The following is a 25,762-nucleotide window of genomic DNA, read 5'->3' on the forward strand; positions in this document are numbered from 1 at the left end:
CCACCTGGGGAGTGAACTACTTCCAGCTTTCAGAGGTAGGGCCTGGCCCAGTCACACCCAGTGGGCCCCTGCCCGAGGGCTTCCTGTGCTGTGGTCCGGCCACAGCCCACGGTCACCATGGTGTCTGCATCTCTGTGCCACAGGTTTGCCGAACAGGCCGTGTTCATCCTTTTCTGCATATTCGCCATCCTCCTCTTCTCCCGGGACCCGAAGTTCATCCCTGGCTGGGCCAGCCTCTTCACCCCTGGGTGAGACTCTGGGGACCCATGGGATGGCGTCCAACAGGGAAGACTCGGGGCTGGGCCGCCGGAGCTGAGGAGGCAGTGCAGCTGGGGAGAACTGGGCTAGGTTTCTACCTCTCATCCCATGTAATTATTAACAGTTCCTTCTTTTGCCCTCAAAAGAGTTTAGGTTTGGATGATAAAACATTTAGGGTCTCACGTGTTAAGAGCTTTGCCTTTGGAATCAGACAGAACTGGGTTCGAATGCCAGCTCCGCCACTTACAAACTGTGCAACCCTGAGCACGTCATTCATTCATTCATTCACTCAGACAACTTTTATTGAGCACCTATTTTGTGTTAAACATTATGCCAGCACCTGGGGACAGAGATAAAAACAAATAGACAACAAAATAACTGCAAATTGTAATGAGTGCTATGAAAGGAGTGAGAGGGTTATACTATAAAAGAATGGAGTGGGGGGCATTGACTTTGGATAGCTCTGGAAAGAACCAAAGTTTAGGAAGAGTAAAAATTAGAGACACACTGGGAATATCTACTAAAAGCCTGAGGTGGAAATCAACATTTGAGGAACTGAAAGAAGCCCAGTGTAACCAGGGCCTGGTGGGAGGGAGGAAAATTGGCAGACATGTGACTGGAAGGGCAGGTGAGGACCAGACCATGAAGGGTCTTGTTGGACATGCTAAGAGTTTTGGTCTTGTTTTGTTTTTTTTTTAATGGGAGATCAGTAGCAAGCTATTGGAGGGTTTTAAGGTACTTAATCTCTCTGTGCCTCAGCGTTCTCATCTGTAAAATGGTATTGTAAATAGTCCAATTCTCATTGAATTGTTCTAAGGAGCAGTGAGTTAATACATGTCAAATGATTAGAATGGCACCTAGAAAGAGCTCAATCACATGTTAGCTGTATTTATTAGGGAATGGATAGTGGGGGCAAAATATAGGTGGGGAGAACAATTAGGAACTATACCACCACCTAGATGATCCCAGCGGTCGTCAAACCAAGGCTCATGGACCAAATCTGGTCCACTGCTTGTTTTTGAATTTTTTTTAATGTTTTCAAGTGGCTAGGAGAAACATTTTGTGGCACATGAACATTATATGAAATGCAAATTTCAGTATCTACAAATAAAGTTTTATTGGAACACAGCCACACCTATTCACTTATGTATTGTCTGTGGCTGTTTTTGTATTGTGTGCCCTTTATAGGAGATGTTTACTGAACCCTGGTTGAGGACGAAAGCTTCGATGGCTTGAATGAAAGTGGTGGCAATGGAGATGGAGCAGACAAGATATATTTCAAAGTTGGAAATGATAGGACTTGCTACTGGGTGGGATTTGGGGGCTTGAGGGAAAGGAGTAGCTGCATAGATGGGTAGTTGGAGAATAACATTTCTTTAGGGGGTTGGGGGTGGCTTATCAACAGTTCCATTTTGGAGTTGTTTTAGACGTGTCAAGTCTAGAATGCCTTTCAAATACTGCAAAGGGTAGTTGGATGTGCAAGCCTGAAGCTCAGAGGAGTCAGGTTGCAGATATAAATCTGGGGGTCACCATATAAATTTCCAATTTAAATCCCTAGGAATTGATGGGCTCAGCCAGGGAAAGCATATAGGAGCATAGAGAAGACTCTGAGGAACCCCAACATTTAGGAGCTGGGTAGAGAATGATCCCATTAGAGAAAATGGAGAAGAAGCAGTCAGCGAGGTAGGGGGAAACACTGGAGCAACGGACTAGCGCAGGCCAAGAGAGGGGAGTGTTTAAGGAAAGAGTGAGTGAGCAAATGTGTCAGATTCTGGTGTGAGTTAGAACACGATTAGATGGAAGATACATCCTCTGGATTTGGCGAGCTCTGATGATTTTGATCAGCACCATCCAATAGAGATGTAATGTGAACCACAAATGTGATTTTAAATTTTTTAGTAGTCACATAAAAAAGTAAAAAAAAACCAAACAGATGAAATTAATTTGAATAATGTATTTTATTTAACACTATATCATTTCAATATGTAATCCATATAATAAATTATTGTTGAGCTATTTTACATTCTTTTTTCCACACTAAATCTTCAAAATCTTATGTGTGTTTTACACCTGCCACATTTAGTCTTGTCACATTTCAAGTGTCCACTAGACACATGTGGCTCATGGTGACCATACTGGATAGAGCAGCCCTACAAACTTCACCCTCTGAGCCTCAGACTCCCCCCACCCCTGGTAAAATGGGGGATACACGTTCCCATTTCATGAGGGTTCTTATGAGGAAGAAACAATATAATATCATGGAGCCAAAAGAAGTGGCTCTTATGACCATTCTTTAATTTTGCCAAAATGTAGGTACTTTGGGTTTTTTTTCAAATGAAAACTGGTGTTATAAATAAACATTCCAACAATAGTGAAAATCACTTAGAACCTCAGCCTCCAGTTCTGATGTATGTCTTTTTTCTGACTTAAAAAATGCCTGTCTGGGAACCATTCTACATCTTGATCGCATTGGTGGTTACAGGACCGTATACATTAGTCAAAACTCATTGAACTATATCCTTAAAATGGGTGCATTTTATGGCATGTTAATTATACCTCAATACAACTAATTTTAAAACACATGCAAACTCACTAAAAAGAAGCCTAGCAAGCACAAGAATTTTTTAAACAGAAATGTGATTACCGTAAACATAGTATTTGTTTTTTTTAACTTTTTATTGTATATTGGAGTACAGTTGATTGACGATGTTGTGATAGTTTCAGGTGTCCAGCACAGTGATTCAGTTCTACATATACATGAAACACAGTATTTGTGATCTGCTGTTTTCTTGTTGTTTAGTTACAAAATTATGCTCATTATAAAAGACTCAAACAATGCTAAATTGAAAAAGTAAAAGTTAGTTTTCCTTCATTCCCCAGAGATTATCACAATGAACAGTTTGGTGTATAACATTTCAGATACACACACACAACCCATATTAATATATACACACATACATATATGTTTACATATAACAAAAAATGGGAAAATACAGTAATACGATCATAGACAACCTGCTATTTCTGACCTACTTCATTCTTTTTAAACAGTGCATTGTAGTCTATAGAATGGGCGCATCTTAATTTATTTAACCAATTCCTTTTTGGATCGTGTCCAATACTGCAGATAAAAACTTGCTTTTTTAAAAAAATTTACAAGGTAACTTGGTTGTATTTCCATGTCAAATGTAACAATTGATAATATCTTTTATCCTTTTTTTGAACAGCTGAGGGGTATTTCATTATATATATTGTAATACACAATGTATTTAAACATGTCCCTACTAAAAATCCTCCATTTTTTCTAATCTTATCAAGAATGAACATCCCGGTACATAATCTGTGTACAAGAGCCCAATTATTTCCTGAGGATAAATTCCTAGAGGTACAACAACTGGATTAAGGGGTATTCACGTGTAAAGTTTTGAAATGTATTGCCAGCATGTGTTTCTCAACATCCTCATTAGATATTATCACCCTTTTCACGTTTTGCCTGTCTGTTAGCATGTGTTTTGATCTGTATTTCTCTATTACAGTGATATTGACCATCTTTTCCAGTTTCTTGGCTGTTTGAATACTCTTATTCCCGAATATGTGGGCTGAAAGCCCTTTTGTTGGCACTTGGCTCTGTGCTTCATTGAACTTGGAGCCAGATGTATCTGAGTTCAAGGCCATCTCCTCTACAGACTATGGTCTGGCCCTGAGCAAGTTGCTATTGCTCTTTGAGCCTCAGATTCCTCATCTGAAATGGAAGATGCCTGCCCTCAAGGGCTGTTTCTGAGACTTCTGTGGGCTTAATGTCTCCATAGGACATGTTGTGGATCCTTGGAAGGTGGTAGTGAGGTTTTGAGGGGCTGTGAGGTGGGCTCCATCTGGGCTCTGCTGGTGTGAATGGGCTGCATCTCCATGTACTAAGCTGCCCATCCCAGGAGGAAGGCAAGCAGGAGCTGAACAAATACATACAGGACTGTTACAGGAGCCCCGGTTATGGTGAGGCATGGGGGTACCATAGACCCCAGCCTTCTGTGGCTCTCAGATTCTCCCCTCTTTGATCAAGTCCCTCTTCCTAGGGCCCTTGAAATGGGAGGATAAGCATTTGTTTGGCTCAAGCAGAGTCTAAATGCCCCAGGGAGCAGTGGATAAAGAGCTTCTGCATCCGTGGGTGGTTGCATCCCTGCTGATAGCAGTGCAGAACAGAATCCGGTGGCCTCCAACAATGTTCCCTTCGACAAATCCTCATTTGCAAATCTGCCAAACCTTGGCCTGCTGAGATGCCCGGGTCACGTGCTTTGGGGCCTTGTCATTGTAGGTTTATTTCCGATGCTGTCACCGGCGTGTCCATTGTCACCATCTTGTTCTTCTTCCCGTCCCAAAAGCCATCTCTCAAGTGGTGGTTTGACGTTAAAGGTAAGGTGGGCAAGGCTGGGGTGTCGGTGGCCTGGAGCGTGGTAATCAGTGGCCTGAAGGCAGGGCCCTCCTGGGACTGACAGCCCTGTTGTGCTAATCACGTGGTGCTGCTTCTTCCCTTTCCCTGTCTGAGCATTTACCGTGTCTGGGTACTCAGTGCTGCCAGAGGTGACAGTCCAGGGCAGGGATGAGCAACTCTAGTCCATGGGCCAAATCCGGCTGGCTGGCTGTTTTTATACAGCCTGTGAGCTAAGAATAATGGCTTTCACATTCTTAAAATGGTTGAAAAGAATCAAAAGAAAAATATTTCATGACTCGTGAACATGGCATGAAATTCAAATTTGTGTCCACAAATAAAATGTTTTTAATTTCTTCAATAAGAGGTTTGCGGACATCTATTAATATTTTCTTTAGTCATATAAGAACCTATACAGTAGCCTCGACTTTGCCCAGAAAAACTCTGGGCCCAAAGCAGGAGCTGCAAGTCAGTTGCCTAAGGGCCCGGAGATGAAGACCTCGAGCTGGGTTTAAATGGATAGCCAGTGGTGGGGGAACTGAGGCAAAACTGGCTATAGGCATTCAAATTCAGCCTCAGGGAATCACTGAGCCCTCCACACCAAACTGCCTGTAGGCTGGCCTTCAGGTCACCAATCTGTGACCCCACCGGAATTCCAGCCGGTGTCTGCAGAAGAAGGTGCCAACACCTGCCACCTGTGACAGAGGCTGTGACTGGCCCATCTCCATCTGGGGCAGTGGGATGAGCTCTGGACCGGGAGTCAGGAACTAGGCGGTCGTAATCCAACTATCTTCTATTGTTGGAAAAAAATAGCGTATTACACGGGACAGCTCCAGTTTCCAGGAGGAGTGGGGTTTTGTGTGTGTGCAGTGCGGCACACGGACCAGTAGGGAGCCGATTTCCCAGGGGCGCACAGACAGTTACTGTAGCAGAGCTGGACCTGGAGGAGGCTTAGGCTGTGGCCCCTGGGGCTCTGCCACTGAACGGGATTCAGTTATTCTCTTCCTCTCTGCTTCTCTGTCTTGTGGCCAGCCGGCTTTCCTCACCATCCACTCTCGGTATCATTTCTTGGTCTGTTTCAGAGTTTCTACTGCTTCTGAGTTTTGGCATCTTGGTGGTTTCTGCTTCATCCTAGCTCCCGCTTCATTGTAACTTCTGTTCCCTTGTGGGGTAGCGCCCCCTCCCCCACAGTACCTAATCCCACTGCTCCAGCTACTTGCTGCCTCCTGTTTCTGTCTCTCGAAGCATCGAGCCCCACACACCTTCTGCTTCCTAGTAGTAGCTACTCTCTAAAGGCTTTGCTCCGTCTCCAGGTGTGTCTGATCCCTCCAGCCACCGCTCCCTCAAAGTACCTATTTCCTCACACGTTCTGCTTCCTTGGAACTCAGCCCGCTCACGGCCTCCGTATCACCCGGCCCTCTCTCTCTGTCCGCTCTTGCATCTTCAGTTATCACTTCTCTTCACCGAGTTGTCTCTCTACTTCCTACTGATGCTTCTGAGAGTCAGAAACTGCTTGGTCCAGCTTGTTCTTATAAAAGCAGATCGCCTCCTACTGTGTCACCTCATAGCCTCGTAGTTTCCTGGCCAGCCTGTGGCCTGGCTGCTCTAGATCGGGTGCCCAGCCATGGTTCTGTCACCTGTGGGTGGGCTCATAAGGCCCAGAGCTTCCACTCAGCTGGGACTGTGGGGAGGGCACTAGGGCATACATGTGCGGAATCCCAGCTCTGTTATGAATTTGCTGGGTGACCTTGAGAAAGTTCCTATACCCTGTGGGCCTTGCTTTCCCAGTTAGGAAGTGAGTGGGGCCCTTAGTCACTTTTCACCCCTGGCTTTAGCGGTTCTCTAGGACATGTCCAAACTCAAATGCCACATAACGTTTTTGTGTGCCGCTGATCAGATGCAGGAGAATGTGTTTGGTGAAACTTGGCCCTCCCTGTGCATCTCTCCCTTCACATTTTTGAAACAGAGGACAGTTTCTGTGTTACAAGGAAAACAGCAGCAGAGGATGATCGAAATTGGCAAGACCTTCAGTGTCAGAGCCTGGTGGGATCTGTGGAAAACAGCCAAGCCAATGTCCAAGTAAAGGGGGCGGCTGATACTCAGTCTCCCCTGACTGTCCCCGTGTAGGAAAGCACGACTAGTTTTGCCAGATTTGCCGATTTTTTAAGAGAAGCAAAGAATCTGGAATTTTATGAAATCTCCCTGATTTTAAACTTTGGCAACTAACACTGGAAAACGAATACTACGTGGGTCTATCCAGTAGGGTTAAAACACATCTCTAGGTTGGATCCGACCCATGGAGTGTAGCATCCTGCCTCAGCTGAGGGTTCTTTAAACTGGAGTTTTCAGTGTTGCCCAGTGGGTGGGGAGAGGGAATTCCACCCACACTGCCCATCCTTGGGCAACCAGTGGGCCCATGCAGACTTGGCTGAAATGATGCTTTCTAGTACTCAACACCCATGTCTTACAGGCAGCCTCAGAGAGTGGTCAGTCCGTTTCCATGGAGAGAAAGTGACTTGATCAAGGTCACACAGCTAGTTAAAAAGAGACAGGAGGTGGAACCCAGACATCCAAGCCAACCTTGATTTTCTTATCTTACCCACTGTCTTCCATTCTTCTACGGATCTGAGTTGCACTTGCAACTCCCTTTGTGGTCACTCAGCAAGTATTGATGCTCTGCCTACTGTGTGCCAGGCACTGTGCTTGTGGTTGACGATAATGATGATGATGACGATGCTGTTGATGATGATGACGATGCTGTTGATGATGATGGTGATGATGATGATGATGTGGATGATGTGGATGATGATGTGGATGTTGAGGAGGAGGAAGAGGAGGTGGAGGGTGTTGTTGATGAGGAGGAGGAAGATGACCACCATGTGGATGATGACAGCTTTCATTTCCTCTTTGCCCAAAAAGCTCTTCCTCCAGATATCTCCAGAGAAGCCTTCTCTGACTACACCGTTTATAAAAGCACCCCTCCTTTGCCACTCTGTCCCTTTCCTGTATTTTCTTTTTCTTCATAGCACATAAAATGTCCCAACATTATACATTTATTGATTTATCACCTGCCTCACTTATTGGAATGTAAGTTTTCCAGTGGGCGGGATTCCCTCTGTTTTCGCCACTCCCCTATCCCCAGTGTCTAGAGGAGTGCTTGACACATGGTAGGTCCCCAATATACACTTGTTAAATAAATGACCGAGGACTTGCTCTGAGCCACATCCTGTGCTGAGCCCTTTGCATATATGGGCCCGTGTCATCCTCCCAATTGGTCTCTGAGAAGGTGCTATTGCTCCCTCTTGCAGCTGAGGACACTGAGCCTCAGAGAGGTAGAGCCACTAACCCAAGTCACAGAGCCGAATGGCAGAGCCAGGGTTGAACTCTTTCTAATTCAACCTCAAAGCCTGTGCTTTCAGCTACTGCTCTAGAAGGCAGCTGGCATAACGTGAAAGTGAGAAATTTCGACAGTTAGAGGCTGCACTTATGAGAAATAGTGGCAAGGGCATGGTTGGATGGGAAAATAGTAAAGGCAATAACAGCTAACGTTAATTGCCATTCCCGGGGCTTCCCTGGTGGCACAGTGGTTGAGAGTCCGCCTGCCGATGCAGGGGACACGGGTTCGTGCCCCGGTCCGGGAAGATCCCACATGCCGTGGAGCGGCTGGGCCCGTGAGCCGTGGCCGCTGAGCCTGCGCGTCCGGAGCCTGTGCTCCGCAACGGGAAAGGCCACAACAGTGAGAGGCCCGCGTGCCGCAAAAAAAAAAAAAAAAATTGCCATTACCATATGGTGAGCAGTCTTATAAGCACTCACCACTTAACTCACTTAACCTGCATTGTGTTAAACTCACCTCAGGGCCTTCTGCCTACCCTGTCCACCCTGTAAAGTGAGTCACTTTACTTTTTCAGACCTTGGCTGTCTCTTTAATGAAATGCTATTTTATCGCCTGAAGGCAGAGGGCTGGGCCTCCTGACATCTCCAGCTGCCTCTTCTAGTTCTGGGCTTAAATCATACATTGTGTTTGGCCCAAGAATCCCCTGGCGGTGTGTGACATCGGAACCGCGTGGGTACACCCAAGGGCTGCAAATTATCTAGGGGCGGTCTTTATTAAGTAGCTTTGATTGTCTTTATTATCCAATTATTAACTTTTATTTTAGAAAACCACGGTGTAAAATTTTGAAAAACACTGAAAAGGGGAAACAAAATATCAATGGGTACTTAACCAGGAACTGTCCTGACAGAGGGCGAACTGCTGTGAATGGGCTAGACCCATCCTCCTCCAGAGAGGCCGCTGGCAGCCCGCGGTGAAGAGCGCCAGTTCAGGAGTGCTTATTTGTCACCAGGCACTGGGCTGTGTGAGTTGAATATATTATTCGACAAGTACTTATGGAGTGACTTCCAGGTGTCAGTCAGGGACACTGGGATACGGCTCCAAACTAAACAGAAACGTCGCTCCACTCACAGCTCCCTCATTGCTTCATCAGTGCCCACAAGAACCCCCAGGTACTATTATTGTGTCAGGTATTGGCTGAGGATATGGGGGCTTAGAGGCAAGGTCACGTTTCAAGGGCACACAGTGAGCCAGGGTCCAGGAGAATGCTCTCAATGCAGGGATGACAAACTATAGCCCGTGGGCCAAATCGGGCTGCCACCCACTCTGTAAATAGAATTTCATGGAAACACTGCCACACCCACGTGTGTCCGTTTTTTGTCTGTGGCACTTTCATGCTACTGTGGCAGCCTTGCTGCAACAGAGGGCTGCAAAGCCTAAATTAGTCACTCCCCAACTCGCTACAGAAGACATTTGCCGACCCCTTGTTCAAACTACTGCAGACATGGCTGCTTTAGAAGAAATACAAATCATCCTGTACTTCCGTGGAGCAAACATTCCCTTGGTTTCTATTCTCCTGCATTTCCTTCCTCTTTTTTCCCTCTCTGTGCACCTTCAGTTACAAAGAGGGCCTTTTCTCTTGTAAATGAGAAAGTAGTACTTACCCAGAGGGGCTTGTTATGAGATTTAAAGGATGTTCTGCTTGTGGACTGCCCAGTTCCACAAGATTCTCAAGCTGCATTCTGAGTAGAGCAGATGCCACAAATCAGACACCGGAGCCAGATTGTGGCTTCCTGGAGACCCCTGAGTGTCCCCACCAAGATAGGGCTGCTGGGGCCGTTATCCCCTCCTCCGGCTGACTGTCCTGAATGTGTGTTGGGTCCCCTCCCTGCCCGGAGGTCCCCTCCTAGGCTAAGTGTCTTCTCTCTGCCCAGCTCCCAACACAGAGACAGAGCCCTTGCTGACATGGAAGAAGGCTCAGGACACGGTGCCCTGGAACATCATCCTTCTCCTGGGAGGGGGCTTCGCCATGGCCAAAGGCTGTGAGGTAAGAGCAGCAGGCAGGCTGCAGCCTGGGGAGGTGAGCGCCAGTCCCGGGGCAGCCGCAGGCGCAGGAGCAGAGGCAGCAGACTACACGGGCCCCACGGGCACCACAGATTCCCCATCTGCCACATGAGGGTCATCGTAGTTAACACCTCACAGCTCCATGCTGTGCCTGGCGCTGCCCAGAAAGAGAGAAAACGGGTACGATGTAGAATCTCAAGGAGCTTGCAACGAGCGTTACACCAGTACAGCGACTAATAGCAGGACTAGAGGGTCCTGTGGGCACAGAGGAGTAACACCCGAGCAGGCTTACCCCGTAGCAGGCACTGTTCAACGTGCTTTACACATATCGCATTTAGACTTCCCAGCAAGCCTATGGGATAGATGCCATTGCTATCCCCATTCTATAGATTAGGAAACTGAGGCACAGGGGGGTAAAGTAACTTGCCTGAGGCCACACAGCTATGTACTCAGGATAAGAATCCAGGTAGTTTGGCTCTAGAGCCTATGCTCTTGACCGCTATGTTAGGTGTTGTGAATATTAATTACTTGGTGTTACTGTTAATGTGATTCTAGAGGGCTCTGTGAGCACAGGCGCAGAGCCGGGACTAGACTGAGGCGAGTGAGGCACTGACAGAGCAGAACTTCCGGAGGCACGCAGTCTCAGCACAGCCAGCCCTGCTCAGAGGAAGTGCAGCTTCAGTGTCCAACATGTATCATAACAGATTATCTCATTGAATCCTCACACTGGCTCTCAGGGTTGGGGAATATTTATTAAAAATTTTTTTTTTATTTTGGCTGGGTTGGGTCTTCGTTGTTGCACACGGGCTTTCTCTAGTTGCTGCGAGCGGGGGCTACTCTTTGTTGCGGCGTGTGGGCTTCTCATCGCGGTGGCTTCTCTTGTTGCGGAGCATGCGATCTAGGTGCGTGGGCTTCAGTAGTTGTGGCTCATGGGCTCTAGAGTGCAGGTTCAGTAGTTGAGGCGCACAGGCTTAGTTGCTCTGCAGCATGTGGGATCTTCCTGGACCAGGGCTCGAACCCATGTCCCCTGCACTGGCAGGTGGATTCTTAACCACTGCGCCACCAGGGAAGTCCTGGGAATATTTTTATACCCATTTTCCAGGTAGGAAAACCGAGGCCTGGAAAAATGAAGCAATTCTCTTAAGGTCATACAGTTGCCCTCTGCTTAAGGGGTGGGATTCGAACTCCAGTCCATCTGATTTCAGAGTCCAGCCTCCTAACGGCTCACTCTTGAGAACTTACCGAGTGCCAGGCACCTCAGGAAGCACTTTGCAAATACTGACTCTATTAATCTTCAAAGACACAGTTGAAGTAGATACTGTTGCTGTCCTCATTTCCAAGATGAGGAAATGGAGGCAACTCGAGGCTAAACAAGTTGCCTACTTTTGTGCAGCCAGAAGGCAGAGCTGGGATTTGAACCCACAGCTCATGAAGCTGGGCCCCACCCCACCCCCCTAAATTTCTCCATGTAAGCCAAGGTATGAGAGGCCACAGCCAATTAAGGGTCAATGGGAAATTAAGGTAAAGGAAACCTGAAATTACTTCTCAAATTGCTTACTTTTTAAAATTCAGTTTTGTGTTTGCATGGCAGAAATAGAGACACAGATGTAGAGAACAAAAGTATGGACACCAAGGGGGTAAAGTGGGGTGGGAGGGTGGGAATGGTGAGATGAATTGGGAGATTGGGATTGACATATATACACTAATATGTATAAAATAGATAACTAATAAGAACATGCTGTATAAAAATAAATAAATAAAATTCAAAAAAAAGAAAAGAAAATTCAGTTTTTTAAAAAATTTATTTTATTGAAGTAAAATTGATTTACAATGCTGTGTTAATTTCTGCTGTACAGCAAATTGATTGTTTTATATATATATATATATATATTTATACACACACACATTCGTTTTCAAATTCTTTTCCATTATGCCTTATTACTGGTTATTGAATATAGTTCCCTATGCTATACAGTAGGACCTTGTTGTTTATCCATTCTCTATATAATAATTTGCATCTTCTAATCCTAACCTCCCAATCCATCCCTCCACCACCCCTCTCGCCCTTGGCAACAAGTCTGTTCTCTGTGTCTGTGAGTCTGTTTCTGTTTTGTAAATAAGTTCATTTGCGTCATATTTTAGATTCCACATATAAGTGATATCATACGATATTTGTCTTTCTCTTTCTGACTTCCTTCACTTAGCATGATAATCTCTAGGTCCATCCATGTTGCTGCAAATGGCATTATAAAATTCAGTTTTAATTATCAGTTTCAAATAGTGTTACGGAAACCCAGGCTTGGGATCTGAGTACCTGGATTCACATCCAAGCTATCCTACTCCTTGCTGGGGCCCTTTAGGCAAGTTCCTTAAGCCCTCTGGGCACCAGTTTTCTCAGCTATGAATGGGCTTGAAGTTCTTACTCTATGGGGTTGTTGGGAGTAATTAAAGAAGAGAGTAAATGAAGGGATACACCGCTAATAGGAGCCAAGAGCTCCCGTGTGTTCTCTGGAAACACTCACTCCATGGTGATTGCGGGCTCAGCTTCCAGGAGGCTGACTCTGCGGCGGGGATTAGTGAGCAGGCATTAGGCTGTGTCCTGTGGAAGGGAGGGAAGGAAGCAGGAGAGGTGGGGAGACTCCGCCCCAGGAGTGGTATAACCTGGGGCAGGACAACTTCCGGTCTGAGACGTCCCTCAGGGGCTGACAGTGAAGGCCGTCTGCAGCCCGCACTCCCTGCGCCGAGACAAAAGGCCTTCAGAGCCCCGAGAGCGGAACCATCATGCTATGGACCCCACACCAAGGCTGCACTGAAGCGGGACTGGGGGGCACATCCAGCTTCTCTACATAGCTGCTCTTTTTATGTGAAATGTGTTTTTATTTTGTTCATTTTTTTCAATAAATGACACATACAAAGGTACAGACTTCAAAAGGAACAAAAGGATGGATGAGCAAAAGTACTGTTTTTGTCTCCATTTTAGGAATCCTGAGGACCAGAGAGGTTAAGTGACTCATGCTAGGGAACACAGCTCATAGGTAACAGAGCTGGGCTTTGAACTTGCATCTGTCTGACTCTTCTCACTATTCTCACTATTGCCTCCTACTGGGGATGTATCAGGGAAGGCTTCTGGGAGGAAGTGGCATGTTAGCCATGGCCTTGAGGAGGCCATGCAATGCAATGGTAGAAAGCATGGGTGGTGGACCCAGACCATCTGGGTTGGAGTTGATCTTTCACCTCTGAGCTGTGTGCCTCCATTTCCTAATCTGTAAAATGGGCATAATAATGGTGCCCATCTCATAGAGTTGTTACACTTATTAAGTGAATTAATACATGTGGAGAACTTAGAACATAGCCAGACATAGTTGTTTATTACGATTAGATATTATGGAAAAGGGGAGGTTCTTGCCTTGGGCAACTCAGTGGAAATGATGCCATTTATCGAGATGATATGAACCTCGCCTCACCCTGAGCCTGACCTGCACCCCAAAGGCTTCTCCAAGCTCAGGGAGTGGTGGACAAAGACTGGCTCTCAGTGGGCCTGGCTGCAGGACTGATGAGCATGCTGGGAGGCCAGTCTGGCTCCTGGCCCAGCCTTGGGCAGCTGGCCTCGGTTTCTGTTCAAAAAGGACTTTGTGTGACAGCTGCTCCCTCCCCCAACCCCTGCTCATACCATCCCCCCCACAGGCGGCCTGCTGCAGGAGGGACCAGAGTGCTCATGGCATGTCCTGCTTCCTAGCCCTGCCCAGTGCCCTCGCCAGGTCACAGCCAGGCCTCCTGGGGCTTAGAGGCCTTTGCACTGGGACTGGACTCCCACCTGCTGGTTCTGAAGGGCTGGAAGCAGATCCCAGTGCTTGCTCTGAGCTTGACCACTTGATGTCCTCACTGCAGGTTTCTCCCGCTGCAAAACTGCCCATATAATTAGACTCTAGTCTGATGGCTTGACTACACACGACAGCCCCTGCCTACCTTCCTGATGTCAGCTCTTAACCTCTATCCCCTCGTGGGCTCTCCTCCAGTCCCACTGGCCCCTTAATGTTCCTCAACCACATGACTCATTTGCACCCCAGGACCTTTGCATCTGCTTTCTCTCTGCCAAATGCTCTTGCCTGAGATCTCTGTGTCCTTACCCTCAGGTCTCGGCTCCAAGGTCACGTCCTCAGAGAGACCATCCCTGACCACCCTGTCTAAAGTAGCATCCGCCCTTCACAGTCACTCTCCCTCTTATCACCCCACTTATTTCCTTTACACCATACCTACCCCCCAAGTTATCCTGTTCATTTGTTTGTTTATTGCTATCTCTGTTACTAGAATGTAAGCTCCACAAGGGCAGGGACCATACCTGTCTTATCCATTGCTGTTCTAAGCATCTAGAAAAGTCCTAGTACATAACATGATCGTTTAATAAATATTTGTTGGACAAGACCTACAATATGGGCTGTTTTGAGGACTGATGACATGATGGATGGCAAGTACCTAGCAGAGGGCTGATACAGACCAGGTGTTAAAGCCAGCAGCCTATGTCAACCTCACCACTTTTCTTGTGATTATAGTTTTACTGTCTCATAGAAAAAGGTCTTATTCTGACACCTTCATTTATATCTCTTTTCATCCCTACCCACAATAAACTTATCTACAAATATATTCAGTGATACAAGCTTGGTATTAAATCAGGGTGGAACAGACCCCATAGGCAAGTAGAAACGTGTGTATTCTCCTGAATCCCTCACTTCCTGCTGGAGAGTTATCTTATTATTATTATTGTTGCTGTGGTTGTTATTTTATTGACGAGGTAGACTGATGAAGTAAGAGCCAGATCCTGGGCTCAAAATTCCAAACTTAATTGACTTATCTGGGCAAATCACAACTTCTTTGTGCCTCAGTTTCTTCAACCATAAAATATAGATAATTATACTACTTACTTCATGGAGTTGTTTCGAAGATTAATAAGTTAACATTAACAAAATACTTGGAAGAGTGCCCAGCACAGAGTGAGCACTATATTAAGTGTTTGTTAAGTTACATAAATAATAATAAGCCCTGTTCAGTACTTACTATATAGAGGGATCGTTTCTACCTGCACTCATTTAAGCCTCACCACAACCCCTTGAAGAAATCAAGGAACAGAGACGTTCATTAATTTGCCCAATGCCACACAGCTTGTAAGTATTACAGTGGTTCCAATGTTCACACATGTGCGTAAAGTCTTCCTCCTTTCCTTTAATCAAATTGACTAGCTCTCTCTACCTAAGAATTCTTACATGGAGTTGTACACACACAGCTGAGCCTATTGTGTTTTATGAGGCTTTTAAAGAGATTTTCAAGGGTTTTCTATTGAGATTTCAACTTTTTAAAAAAGAATTATTTATTATTTATTTATGGCCGCATTGGGTCTTCATGGCTGCGTTGGGTCTTCATTGCTGCGTGCGGGCTTTCTCTAGTTGCGGCGAGCGGGGCCTACTCTTCGTTGCGGTGCACGGGCTTCTCATTGCGGTGGCTTCCCTTGTTGCGGAGCCGGGCTCTAGGCGCGCGGGCTCAGTAGTCGTGGCTCACAGGCTCTAGAGCGCAGGCTCAGTAGTTGTGGCTGGCAGCTCTAGAGCGCAGGCTCAGTAGCTGTGGCGCACGGACTTAAGTTGCTCCGTGGCATGTGGGATCTTCCCGGACCAGGGATCGAACCCATGTCCCCTGCATTGGCAGGCGGATTCTTATCCACTGCGCCACGAGGGAAGTCCCAGAGATTTCAACTTTAAACATTCCACTTGTACCATAACACCCTCCTTTAAGATCTGACCCTACTATATGTCAGAGAGATCGGGGAGAGAGGACCTCGTGGAACTGGGAAAGGAGGAGGAAGAGGGGGCAGCTCAGCCTCCCCCTCCCCCCTGCGATGTGGCCTCAGGTACCTCTTGGCATCTGTGGGGGCTATAAGGAGCACAGTTTGACAATCACAGCCTGGGGCAATTTCTGAGTGTTCCGCCACCTCTGACATCTCGTGACTTGATGCCACTAATGGCAGCTGGCATGTTTTGGGCACTTGCCCGGTGCCCAAGCACTCTTCTAAGTGCTTTACAGATTAGCTCCTTTTCTCCCAACAATAACCCTCTGGGACAGGGACTGGTACATCTCAGTTTACAGAAAAGGAAGTGAGGCACAGAGAGGTTAAGTTACTTGCCCAGGATGACACAGCTAGAAAGGATTAAGGTGGGGGGACAAACTTAACCTGATTCCAGAGCCCTTGTGCTCACTCCCTGGGCCTGCTGCCTCTGACCTTGCCCGCTGTTGGCCCTGAAGTCCCTGGGAAAACCATGTGGCCGTGTGTTTCCAAGGAAACAGAGCTTCTGATTCGAAGGGAATGGGAAAGGGCAGGTGAAGCCCGTTCGAGTCCCCTTGAGAGCAGCTGGGGGATCTCCTCTCTCTGGAAGCTGCCAGGCCTCCCTCTGGCTGCGGAAGCTGAGCCAGGGCCCTGAGTGGCTGCTGGGACGCTGGCTGGAAGCCTGGCACCCAGAGGCCCGGCTACAGGGAAGCTCTTGGCTTCTCATTCATCCAATTCATTAATATTCCCTCTCTCCAGCCGCTCTCCATTTAACTGCACACACGCTGTCGGTCTCTTTGCCAGAGCTGTGGCCTCTGGGAAAAACTAGTGGACCCATTTTTCCCTGCAGCGTTCCCTGGGCCAGAGGAGGGGCTGGGGCTCGACTCTGCCATATACTATAATTTCTAAGCTATCAAACAGTGCAGATGTGGAAGCAGCACCTTAATTTTATAAGGTCTCTTCTAGGGAAAACTAGCATGTATTATTCATTCCTTGAAGGTAACTTTTAAGTCATATTGTACCGACAAATGTATTATTTTATTTATGTAAAAACAGAATACTGCATTCTAGAATCCACTATGAAAGTTTAAGTTCTGGAATAAGCAGCAAATTTTCTATTAAACACAAAAGAGCATAAATTGTCTCTGATAAACCGAAGTTTGTTGGTACCAAAAGATACTGCGTAGACATACAAGTGTATGTCTACCATAAAAGGGCTATGGTAGACATACACTTGATTCTAAATGTTAGGGGTCTAATCCAACTCTGCCCTTGATCTGCTCCTAAGCCTACAGCTTTGTTATCTTTGTTAAGAAAATGACCTACAGGCAGTGCCCTTGCAGCTTTAATGAGATATTGCTGCATGGCACCACCAGGGGGCAGCATCGAGCACAATTTTACATCAGTTTTTCCTCTTTGGGGTCTTAATGAAGGTGCATTGGATTCCGGGTTGTTAAGGATACATTTGAAGTGGTGAGGACAGAGGTGGGGGAGGGTATCATTATTAAATACTCGTAAGTACAGTAATTCCTGGAGAACTCAGCAGAGAGAGAGCTCAGAGGTAATTCTGCAGCGTTGATGGCAGGTGTAGTCTGGAGCCAGGGAGGAGACAATCTACCTTGTCTTTTCTCTGTCCTGGAGGGCAGTGGTCCGCTCTGGGCACTGCCTTTCATTAAGAGGTGCAGTGACAGTCTGGTGTATCCAGTGGAGGGTGCCCAGTGACAAGGAACTTTGCAGGAGAATGTTAGTTTACTGACGTACATGGCCCTGAGTGCAAAATACATCTTAGTCACTATTTTGGGGACCTTGAGCAAGTCACAGAAACTTTGCCAAGTTAGGGTTCCTTCTCTGTAACACAGGGAGGAAAGCTTACCTTGCTGGATGGTTGGGAAGAGTCAGGGAGGTAATGCAGGCAGGTGCCTGGCACCCTGTAAAGCCTCAATAATGGTGATTCTTATAATGAATAAAATGTTAATAATGTTCGTGTTTGTGGTACCACCACTGTAATACTCATTATAAATATCTTTATTATTGATAATCCTATTCATTGTGTTGTACTTGATATATATCTGACACATTTCCTATTATATATGATATATATCATATCTTGTATATATTATATATTTGGTATGTATTAATACATAATAATTATAAAATTAATAATGAATATTTTGTATAAATGTGTTAATATTTTTGTAATTAATAACCATCACTGGAGGAATGAGAAGATTTAGCATGGAGGGTCCAGTTCCCCTCTCCCACTCAAGTTTAGGGGTCCCACAACCAAATGGATTATTTGGAGAACCAAATGGATTATTTGAGGATCCAGGGGTTTGGGCCCTGGGCCTGTAGAGTATGGAGTCCAGAGCAGCTCAGGAAGCAGAGAAGCTGACTGAAGTCCAGGCTGGAATATGTGACCTTGAGCAGGTGACTTACCCTCTCTGAACTTCAGTCAACCCGTATGTGAAAGGGTGTAGTTGTCATCGCTGTGGCCGACCCTAACCTTCCCCCCTTGGCCCAGGCTCGGGGTGGGGGGCAGCTGTTGGAGGGCGGGGGGTGAGAAGGTGTCCTTGCTTCCTCCCCTCTGCAGGAGTCAGGGCTATCCGCATGGATTGGTGGGCAGCTGCACCCCCTGGAGAAGGTGCCGCCAGTGCTGGCCGTGCTGATCATCACTGTGGTTGTCGCCTTCTTCACAGAGTTTGCCAGCAACACGGCCACTATCATCATCTTTCTGCCTGTCCTGGCGGAGCTGGTGAGGGTCCATATAGGGTCCTGGGGCGGGAGGGAAACACCTCTCCCCAACACACGTTCAGAAATCTCTTTCTCGCTCCTGGGTGCTCCACCAGGAGCCACAGTTGGTCATCGCTCTCTTCCAAAGTGCATGAGAGTGTCAGAACCATGATATATTTTTTTAAAAAGAATACTGTTTTTTTCTTTAAGAAATGCATAAACGGGCTTCCCTGGTGGCACAGTGGTTGGGAGTCCGCCTGCCAATGCAGGGGACGTGGGTTCGTGCCCCGGTCCAGGAGGATCCCACATGCCGCGGAGTGGCGGGCTCCGTGAGCCATGGCCGCTGAGCCTGCACGTCCGGAGCCTGTGCTCCACAATGGGAGAGGCCACAACAGTGAGAGGCCCGCGTACCGCAAAAAAAAAAAAAAAAAAAAAAAAAAGAAATGCATAAACAGAGTAAATATTTTCCAAATGCACCAAATTTCCTCCTTTGGGAAAAGTAACCCATGGTGACATGGAGAGTTTTCTAGGAAAATAGGAATTGCCAAATATGGATTAAGAAGAAGTAGAAAATCTGAGTGGACAAATAACCTTAGGAGAAATTCTAATGGTAGGCAAAGCTCTAGCCTCCCTCTAAAGCAGGGTTTCTCAGCACTATTGACATTTTGGGCCAGAGAATTCTGTTATGTGAAGCTGTCCTGTGAATTGTAGGATGTTTAGCAGCATCCCTGTTCTCTACCTGCTGGATACCAAAGGCATCCCCCCTAAATTGTGACAATCCAAAATGTCTCTAGACATTGCCAAATGTCCCCTGGGGAGACAAAATTATCCCCGGTTGAGAATCACTGCTCTAAAAATCACTAGCCCCAGAGGGATGTCTGAGGTGAGAGCTAGCAAACCTTCAAGGAACAGATAGTCCCCACTTACCCCAAGTGTTCCAGAGCACAGAAAGATCGAGAAAGCTGTTCAATCAAGGTACAAGGTTAGCAAAACCCTGACACCAAAAACAGAAGGAGAGCAAAGGAAAAGAAAGCTATAACTCAATGTCACATGTAAACAAGGATGTGAATAACAAAACGGACCCACGATCATATGAATTCTACTAGTAATTTCAAAACTGATTACAGACACTCAGTATAGTTTTATATTTAAATAGACTAAAGAAGACCAAACCATATGATTATCTCAATATAGACCAAAATGATCAAATTAAATCAATGTTGTAAGTATATGCTTTGTATGCAAACAGTGATATGCCAGGCACACTATCTGAATCACTTTTTGCTTTTTATTAATTTATGCATCAATTTATAATGGATATCACACTGTATTAGCACACACAGATACACTTTATTCTTTCTCAATGACTAGAGAATATTCCATTATGAATCCATAGTTTAAGCAATCTTCTACTGATGAACACAGAGGTGGTTTCCAGCCTCTGCTATTTCCCAACAGTGCTGCCTTGGCCTCTCCTTCTCTGAGCACCGTTTTATATGTAGATACATCTAGATCTCCAGAACCGAGATCCCTGGGTGAAAGAGCATGTGCATTTACAATTTTGTAAGAGATGGACAGATTGCCCTCCCAAGTGTGGGCGTGCCATTTCCACTGCCACCAGCAGTGTGGGGTAGGGGTCCCCATAGCCTTGCTAAGTGTGATTGGATTTAATCACACCCTTCCCCAGGATCTGATGGATCTGGCAATTGAGAGAGATGGGGGTGCTCTGGGGGAGGGGAGGGAGAGCAGACCCAGTCAGGTCTGCAGGGGCAGCTTTTGCTGAAGAAGATACTAGCAAATGATTTATTCTTCTAAACGTTGCTTATCATCAAAATCAAAACATTTTACATGCAAGGGGGTGATCTTAGTGCTTTTTGAGAAAATGTATGTGCTTTGTTTTACAAAAATTCCCTAGAGGGGCCAAAAATCCTCATCTTAAAATAAAATGCTGGGCTTCCCTGGTGGCGCAGTGGTTGAGAGTCCGCCTGCCGATGCAGGGGACACGGGTTCGTGCCCTGGTCCGGGAAGATCCCACATGCCGCGGAGCGGCTGGGCCCGTGAGCCGTGGCCTCTGGGCCTGTGCATCCGGAGCCTGTGCTCCGCAACGGGAGAGGCCACAGCAGTGAGAGGCCCGCGTACTGCTAAACAAACAAACAAACAAATAAATAAAATGCTGGCAAAGTGATCAACATGAGTCACAGATGGACATGTCATTTGGGGGAGGTGATGAACCGGTGGTCTGCTAACTGAGGCCAACCCACAGACACCTTTGATCCACACAGTCTTAGAAATTTGGAAATGAGTGCCGAGGGGTGCTACCTTGAGCTCTCTTTATCTCTGAAATCCAGTGAGGCCCCAACAAAAGGCACCCAGAGGCCAGCTGTTCGGGTTGTTAGGCTGAGAGAAGGACCAGGCCGGGGACTTGAGGGTTTTTAGAGCCGCGATTCTCAAGGTGTGGTCCCTGGACCAGAAGCATCAGTATCACCTGGGGGCTTGTTAGAAATGCAAATTATTGGGGCCCCCTGCCCTAGACCTGCTGACTCAGCAACTCTGCAAGAGGTGGCGCGAGCGCTCTGGGTTTTAACAAGCCCTCCAGGTGATTCTGATACGCACTCAAGTTGGAAGAGGGAGTGTTCTAGAATAATCCCCCCAGCGCATCCTCCCTGATGAACCTGCGTGTGCTTGGAATGTCGCTAACCTAGGAATGTTCTCTCCATATCTCCCTCGGTCTGGTTCTCTTCCTGTCTGTCTGTCTCTACTTCTGCCTCTGTGTCCGTTCTGGCCGCATTTCTCTCTGTGTGTCTTTAAATCCGTCTTCCCGTTTGTTTCTCTCGTTCTCTCTCACTCGCCAATCTCTCTCCATGCATCTCTGTCTCTCCACCTGTCTCCATCTCCCGTGTGGTTTCTCTGTGTTTCTCGGTCTCGGTCTCTCCTGCCCCTGCTGGGCCCAGGCCATCCGTCTGAGGGTGCACCCCCTTTATTTGATGATCCCCGGCACAGTCGGCTGCTCCTATGCCTTCATGCTTCCAGTCTCGACACCCCCCAACTCAATCGCCTTCGCCTCTGGACACTTGCTGGTCAAAGACATGGTGAGTCTGGGCATTTTCTAGCAGAGGTCCGGGGAGGTGGGTGGATGCCAGGGGTGGGCAAGGCATCAAGGCAGGACTTGTGCTTCCCCCAACATCCCGCAATTTCTGAATAGGTCCTTCCGAGTGGGACCAGAAATATACCTTTTAGCAAACACTCTGAGATGATTCTTATGCTTAGGCAACTTCAGGAAGCACTGCCTCAGCGACTACTTTCCAGAGTTTGCTTCAGAGATGAGGGGCTTCCCCTCTCTCTGGGCACCGCCCTGTCTTCTGATTTGTTTGGCCAAGCCCTCTGTGCCCGGTGGCAGCGTCTCTAGGAGAGGAGCAGTGGACCACACCTGGGACTTAGGGCCGGGCCTCGGTGCCCAGCCTGCTGGAGAGGAGACAGAGGCCGAGGGTCGTGGCAGTGGCGGGGGACCTCCAGCTTTCGGCAGGGACCCCCGCCCCCACCCCGGGCTCCCCTGCCGAACCGGCTCCTGCCCCCTCCTCCGCCTGCTTCCTGCCACCCTTCCCCCTCCACTGGCTGCCTGGGGTGTCTGCACCGTGGGTGCTCAGGGACCTAAGCTTCAGGGTCCTAAGCTGGTGCAACTGAGAAGGGGGAATCTGCTTAACCAGTCCTCAACCCACGCAGGCTCTCCAGGCACAGAGTTCCCCCAGGACAAATGGAGACTGTGAGAGGCAGAAAGAGATCACAGAGCAAAGAGACAGCAGGGACCCAGGCAGGCAGACGTTCATCCACTGTGGGTTCATTCGCTGCACAGATATTTGCTGAGCCCATTCCATGTTCTGGGCCGGGGGTTGAGCAGTGCAGGGGAGACACAGGCCTGCCTCTAAGGAGGTTGCCTTCTATGAGGGAGACAGGAAATGAAAAGCAGAGGGTATGTTTACTGATCAAAGCAGATTATTTTCAGGTTGTGTGATCCTGGGTGGGCCAAATTCTCTGAGCCTCATTTTCCTCTTCTGTAAAATGGGAATAATGATGATGATGATAACAGCCCTCACAGGGCTGCTTTCAGGGTAAAGTACATAGCTCTGTGATGACTGCATGGCATAGTGCCTGGCACCTAGAAACCACTCAGTGAATGGGGACACTTTCAGCTCCTTGAGGGTCAGCCTAAGGCATGTAAAGATGGAAGGGTCTTGGGTATCGACCAACCTCAGTTTGTGTCTGGCTCCATCACTTGCCAGCTGTGCAGTCTTGGGTGAAGGACTTTCTGACTCTGAGCCTGGGCTTTTCCATCTGTATAATGGGCCTCGAGCAGACCCCTCCCTCACTCTGGGCTCTGAGCCTGGGCTTTTCCATCTGTATAATGGGCCTCAAGCAGACCCCTCCCTCACTCTGGGCTCTGAGCCTGGGCTTTTCCATCTGTATAATGGGCCTCGAGGAGGCCCCTCCCTCACTCTGGGCTCCGTTGCAGGTGCGGACGGGACTCCTGATGAATGTGATGGGCGTCCTGCTGCTCAGCTTGGCCATGAACACTTGGGCACAGACCATCTTCCAGCTGGGCACCTTCCCGGACTGGGCCAACATCCACCTAACCAATATCACAGCACTGCCATCCACCTTGGCCAATGACACATTTCAGACCCTCTGAGTCCCCCTCAGGTACTGTCTCTGGGCTGGGCCCTCCCAGAAGTTCGCGCCATCATCTGCTGCCAGGACCCTACAGGATGATCAAGCAATTCTTCTCTGTGATCCAGTACGCAGCAAGCAAGGGTGACTTCCAGTGGTCCACTTGGGTCCATAGTCTCGTTATCTAGGATACCTTCTCCTCTGTCATGCAGTTCAGGGTGCAGCTACCTCCCAGATCTGCTGCCTGAGCAACAAGCTCCTTTATCTCTGAGCTGTTCTGTGGTTAGGATGCAAGAAAGCCCAATTTCAGCAACGATAAGCAAATCTGGAATGGCGTTTGTCTTGAATAGGTAGGGTGGGAAGCACAGCTAGCACCCGTCACTGACTACACAAGTTACCACCTGGAGAGACCATCTTGCCTTTAGGGATCGCCTTCCTTCAAGAGACTTTGGGGCTGCTGGGTCCCAGTCCAGCTGTTCCAGCTGTTCACAGCTGGTGTGTGCTCTGCTTGGTGGGGGCCAATTCTCTGCCAGTTATTCAAATATCACCCCTGCTGATACCCAGCAGCCAGGGGTATTTTCAATCCCTGGAGACAGGGGGAGGGACAGATGACATCCTGAGGACATAGAGAACGTGCAAAGCCTCCTTGCTGCTTCTCCAGGCTCCCGAGCGCACAAGGGGAGTTCTAGACCTTTCTACTGAAGCTTATTAGGATTTTCCTGTTCAGTCTGATTCAGTGTGGCCACAGTTTCAGGGTCAGGCCAAGTCTGGGCCATGCCCTCTCACAGGTGACCCGTGGCCCCTCCAGCCAGGCCCCTTCCGCATGTGGCCCGCAGGGGCCTTCGTGGCTGCAGGCTTCTTCTTGTTCCAGGAGCTGGTCTTTACCTCCCCACCCCGACCCGAAGCGGTAAGCATGTTTGATTAGCAAAGGCCACATTTTTCAGGGGTGAGAGAAAAGTCAAAAGATAAATTGGGGCCTTGTAAGAGGTAAATGTCTCAGGCAGGGAAACACCATAATCCTCTTCTACAGACGAGGACAACTTAAGACTTCCCCTGAGCCAGTGGCTGGTGGGGCCTGTCCTAGAGGATCTGATCCCTCCTTGCTTCAAGTAGGAACATCTCGAAAAGGCACCGGCTGAGGGGCCCAGAAAGCTCACATCCCCGGCTTCCTACGCCTCTGAGGGATGAGGTTCCCCAAGCAGCTCGGGCTGGGAAGCAGCACCCAGGGACTGAACTTGTTCTTGAAACAGCACAAGTGAGTCATGGATGTTCCCCTGGGAGCAGTGGGGAGGAGGGAGAATGGGCTCCTTGTCCTTCCCGTGGGGTTACTTCAACATTTAGTCACAGTTACAGCCCGTTGGGGTGGGGCGTGCACTCCTATTGGATGGGGCAGTGGAGAAATTCATTCACAGAGAAACCCAAGGGGCTTATAACCGGATGAATCGTGATTTCAAATACTTCTGATTGAAAATTCTATAAAATAAAGAATGTTAATCAACCCTGGGCCTGGAGATTATTTGCCTTTGTGGCCATAAAAGAGCTTCAAAGCCCTAAGTTCTGGAACTGGGGGTTTCACAGAATTGACCTCACTTCCTTACTGCTCTCCCCTCTCCACTCTACTCCAGCCACATACTCAAACTCTCCTGCCTCAGGGCCTTTGCACATGCTCTTTCCGTTACCTAGAACACTTTGCTCCCAAATATATGCTTGTTTCTCACTTTATTCAGGTCTCTGCTCAAATGTCACCTCCCCAGAGAAGCTTCCCTGACCATCAGGTCTAAAATATCACCCTCATTACTTTTTATCCCCTTATCCTGCTATATTTTTCTCCTTAATATTTAGTCAGGACACTGTATTACTTACTTTCTTGTTTTTTAACTTTCTCTCCCTCTAGAAAATAAACCTATGAGAATACAAACTTTATTTTGTTCAGTGTTGTAAGTCCAGTTCCTAGAATCGTTTCTGGTCCATAGTCGTAGATGCTTAGTAAACATTTGATAAGTAAATCTATACCAGAATTTATGAGAAAGCAAACTCACTCTTCAATCTGGGGTCTGTTTAGCTCATTTCTTTATTCACTCATTCTTCCATTCATTCATTCAACAGTATTTATTTAGAATCTGTTACGTGCTAGTTCACTGTCCCGAGCCACATGGAAATTAGCCCAGGAGACAGGCAGTAGGCAGGTAAACAAATAGGTAAAGTGACTCTGGGTCATAACGTGGGCTAAGAAGAAAATGAAACTGGCCAATGTGAGAAACCTACTCAGAGGCTATGTTAGCCAGGGTGGTCAGGGAGGACTTCTCTGAGGAGGCGGCCCTGGGCTGAGACCAGTAGGAGTCAGCCATGTGCTCAAGGTGGTGTGGGAGGAAAGGAGATGGCAGGGGTGGTACAGACTCATTAGAAATTTACCAAGGACTCATCTGGAATACACAAGGAATACCCAGATGCAAGAAGAGACAAAAACAAAACACTTACCTGAGGC

At 47.6% G+C, this 25,762-nt stretch overlaps 1 protein-coding gene across 6 annotated transcripts in view; it reads left to right on the forward strand.

Annotated features, from left to right (window-relative positions):
• Nucleotides 1-25,090, forward strand: part of SLC13A3 (solute carrier family 13 member 3) — an 87,340-nt gene extending 62,250 nt beyond the window's left edge. For all 6 annotated transcript variants that reach the window (XM_082645799.1, XM_082645798.1, XM_082645796.1 and 3 more), the window contains 6 exons: nt 144-248; nt 4,568-4,665; nt 9,947-10,059; nt 18,476-18,637; nt 21,567-21,704; nt 23,123-25,090. In XM_082645799.1, coding sequence (XP_082501925.1) covers nt 144-248; nt 4,568-4,665; nt 9,947-10,059; nt 18,476-18,637; nt 21,567-21,704; nt 23,123-23,299 — 793 coding nt within the window. In that variant the 3' untranslated portion in view covers nt 23,300-25,090. The remainder of the gene's footprint in view (nt 1-143; nt 249-4,567; nt 4,666-9,946; nt 10,060-18,475; nt 18,638-21,566; nt 21,705-23,122) is intronic.
• Nucleotides 25,091-25,762: the final 672 nt, after the last annotated feature.

Source organism: Mesoplodon mirus (genome assembly GCF_964341445.2).
Source record: "Mesoplodon mirus genome assembly, chromosome: 15".
NCBI classification, from domain to species: domain Eukaryota; kingdom Metazoa; phylum Chordata; class Mammalia; order Artiodactyla; family Ziphiidae; genus Mesoplodon; species Mesoplodon mirus.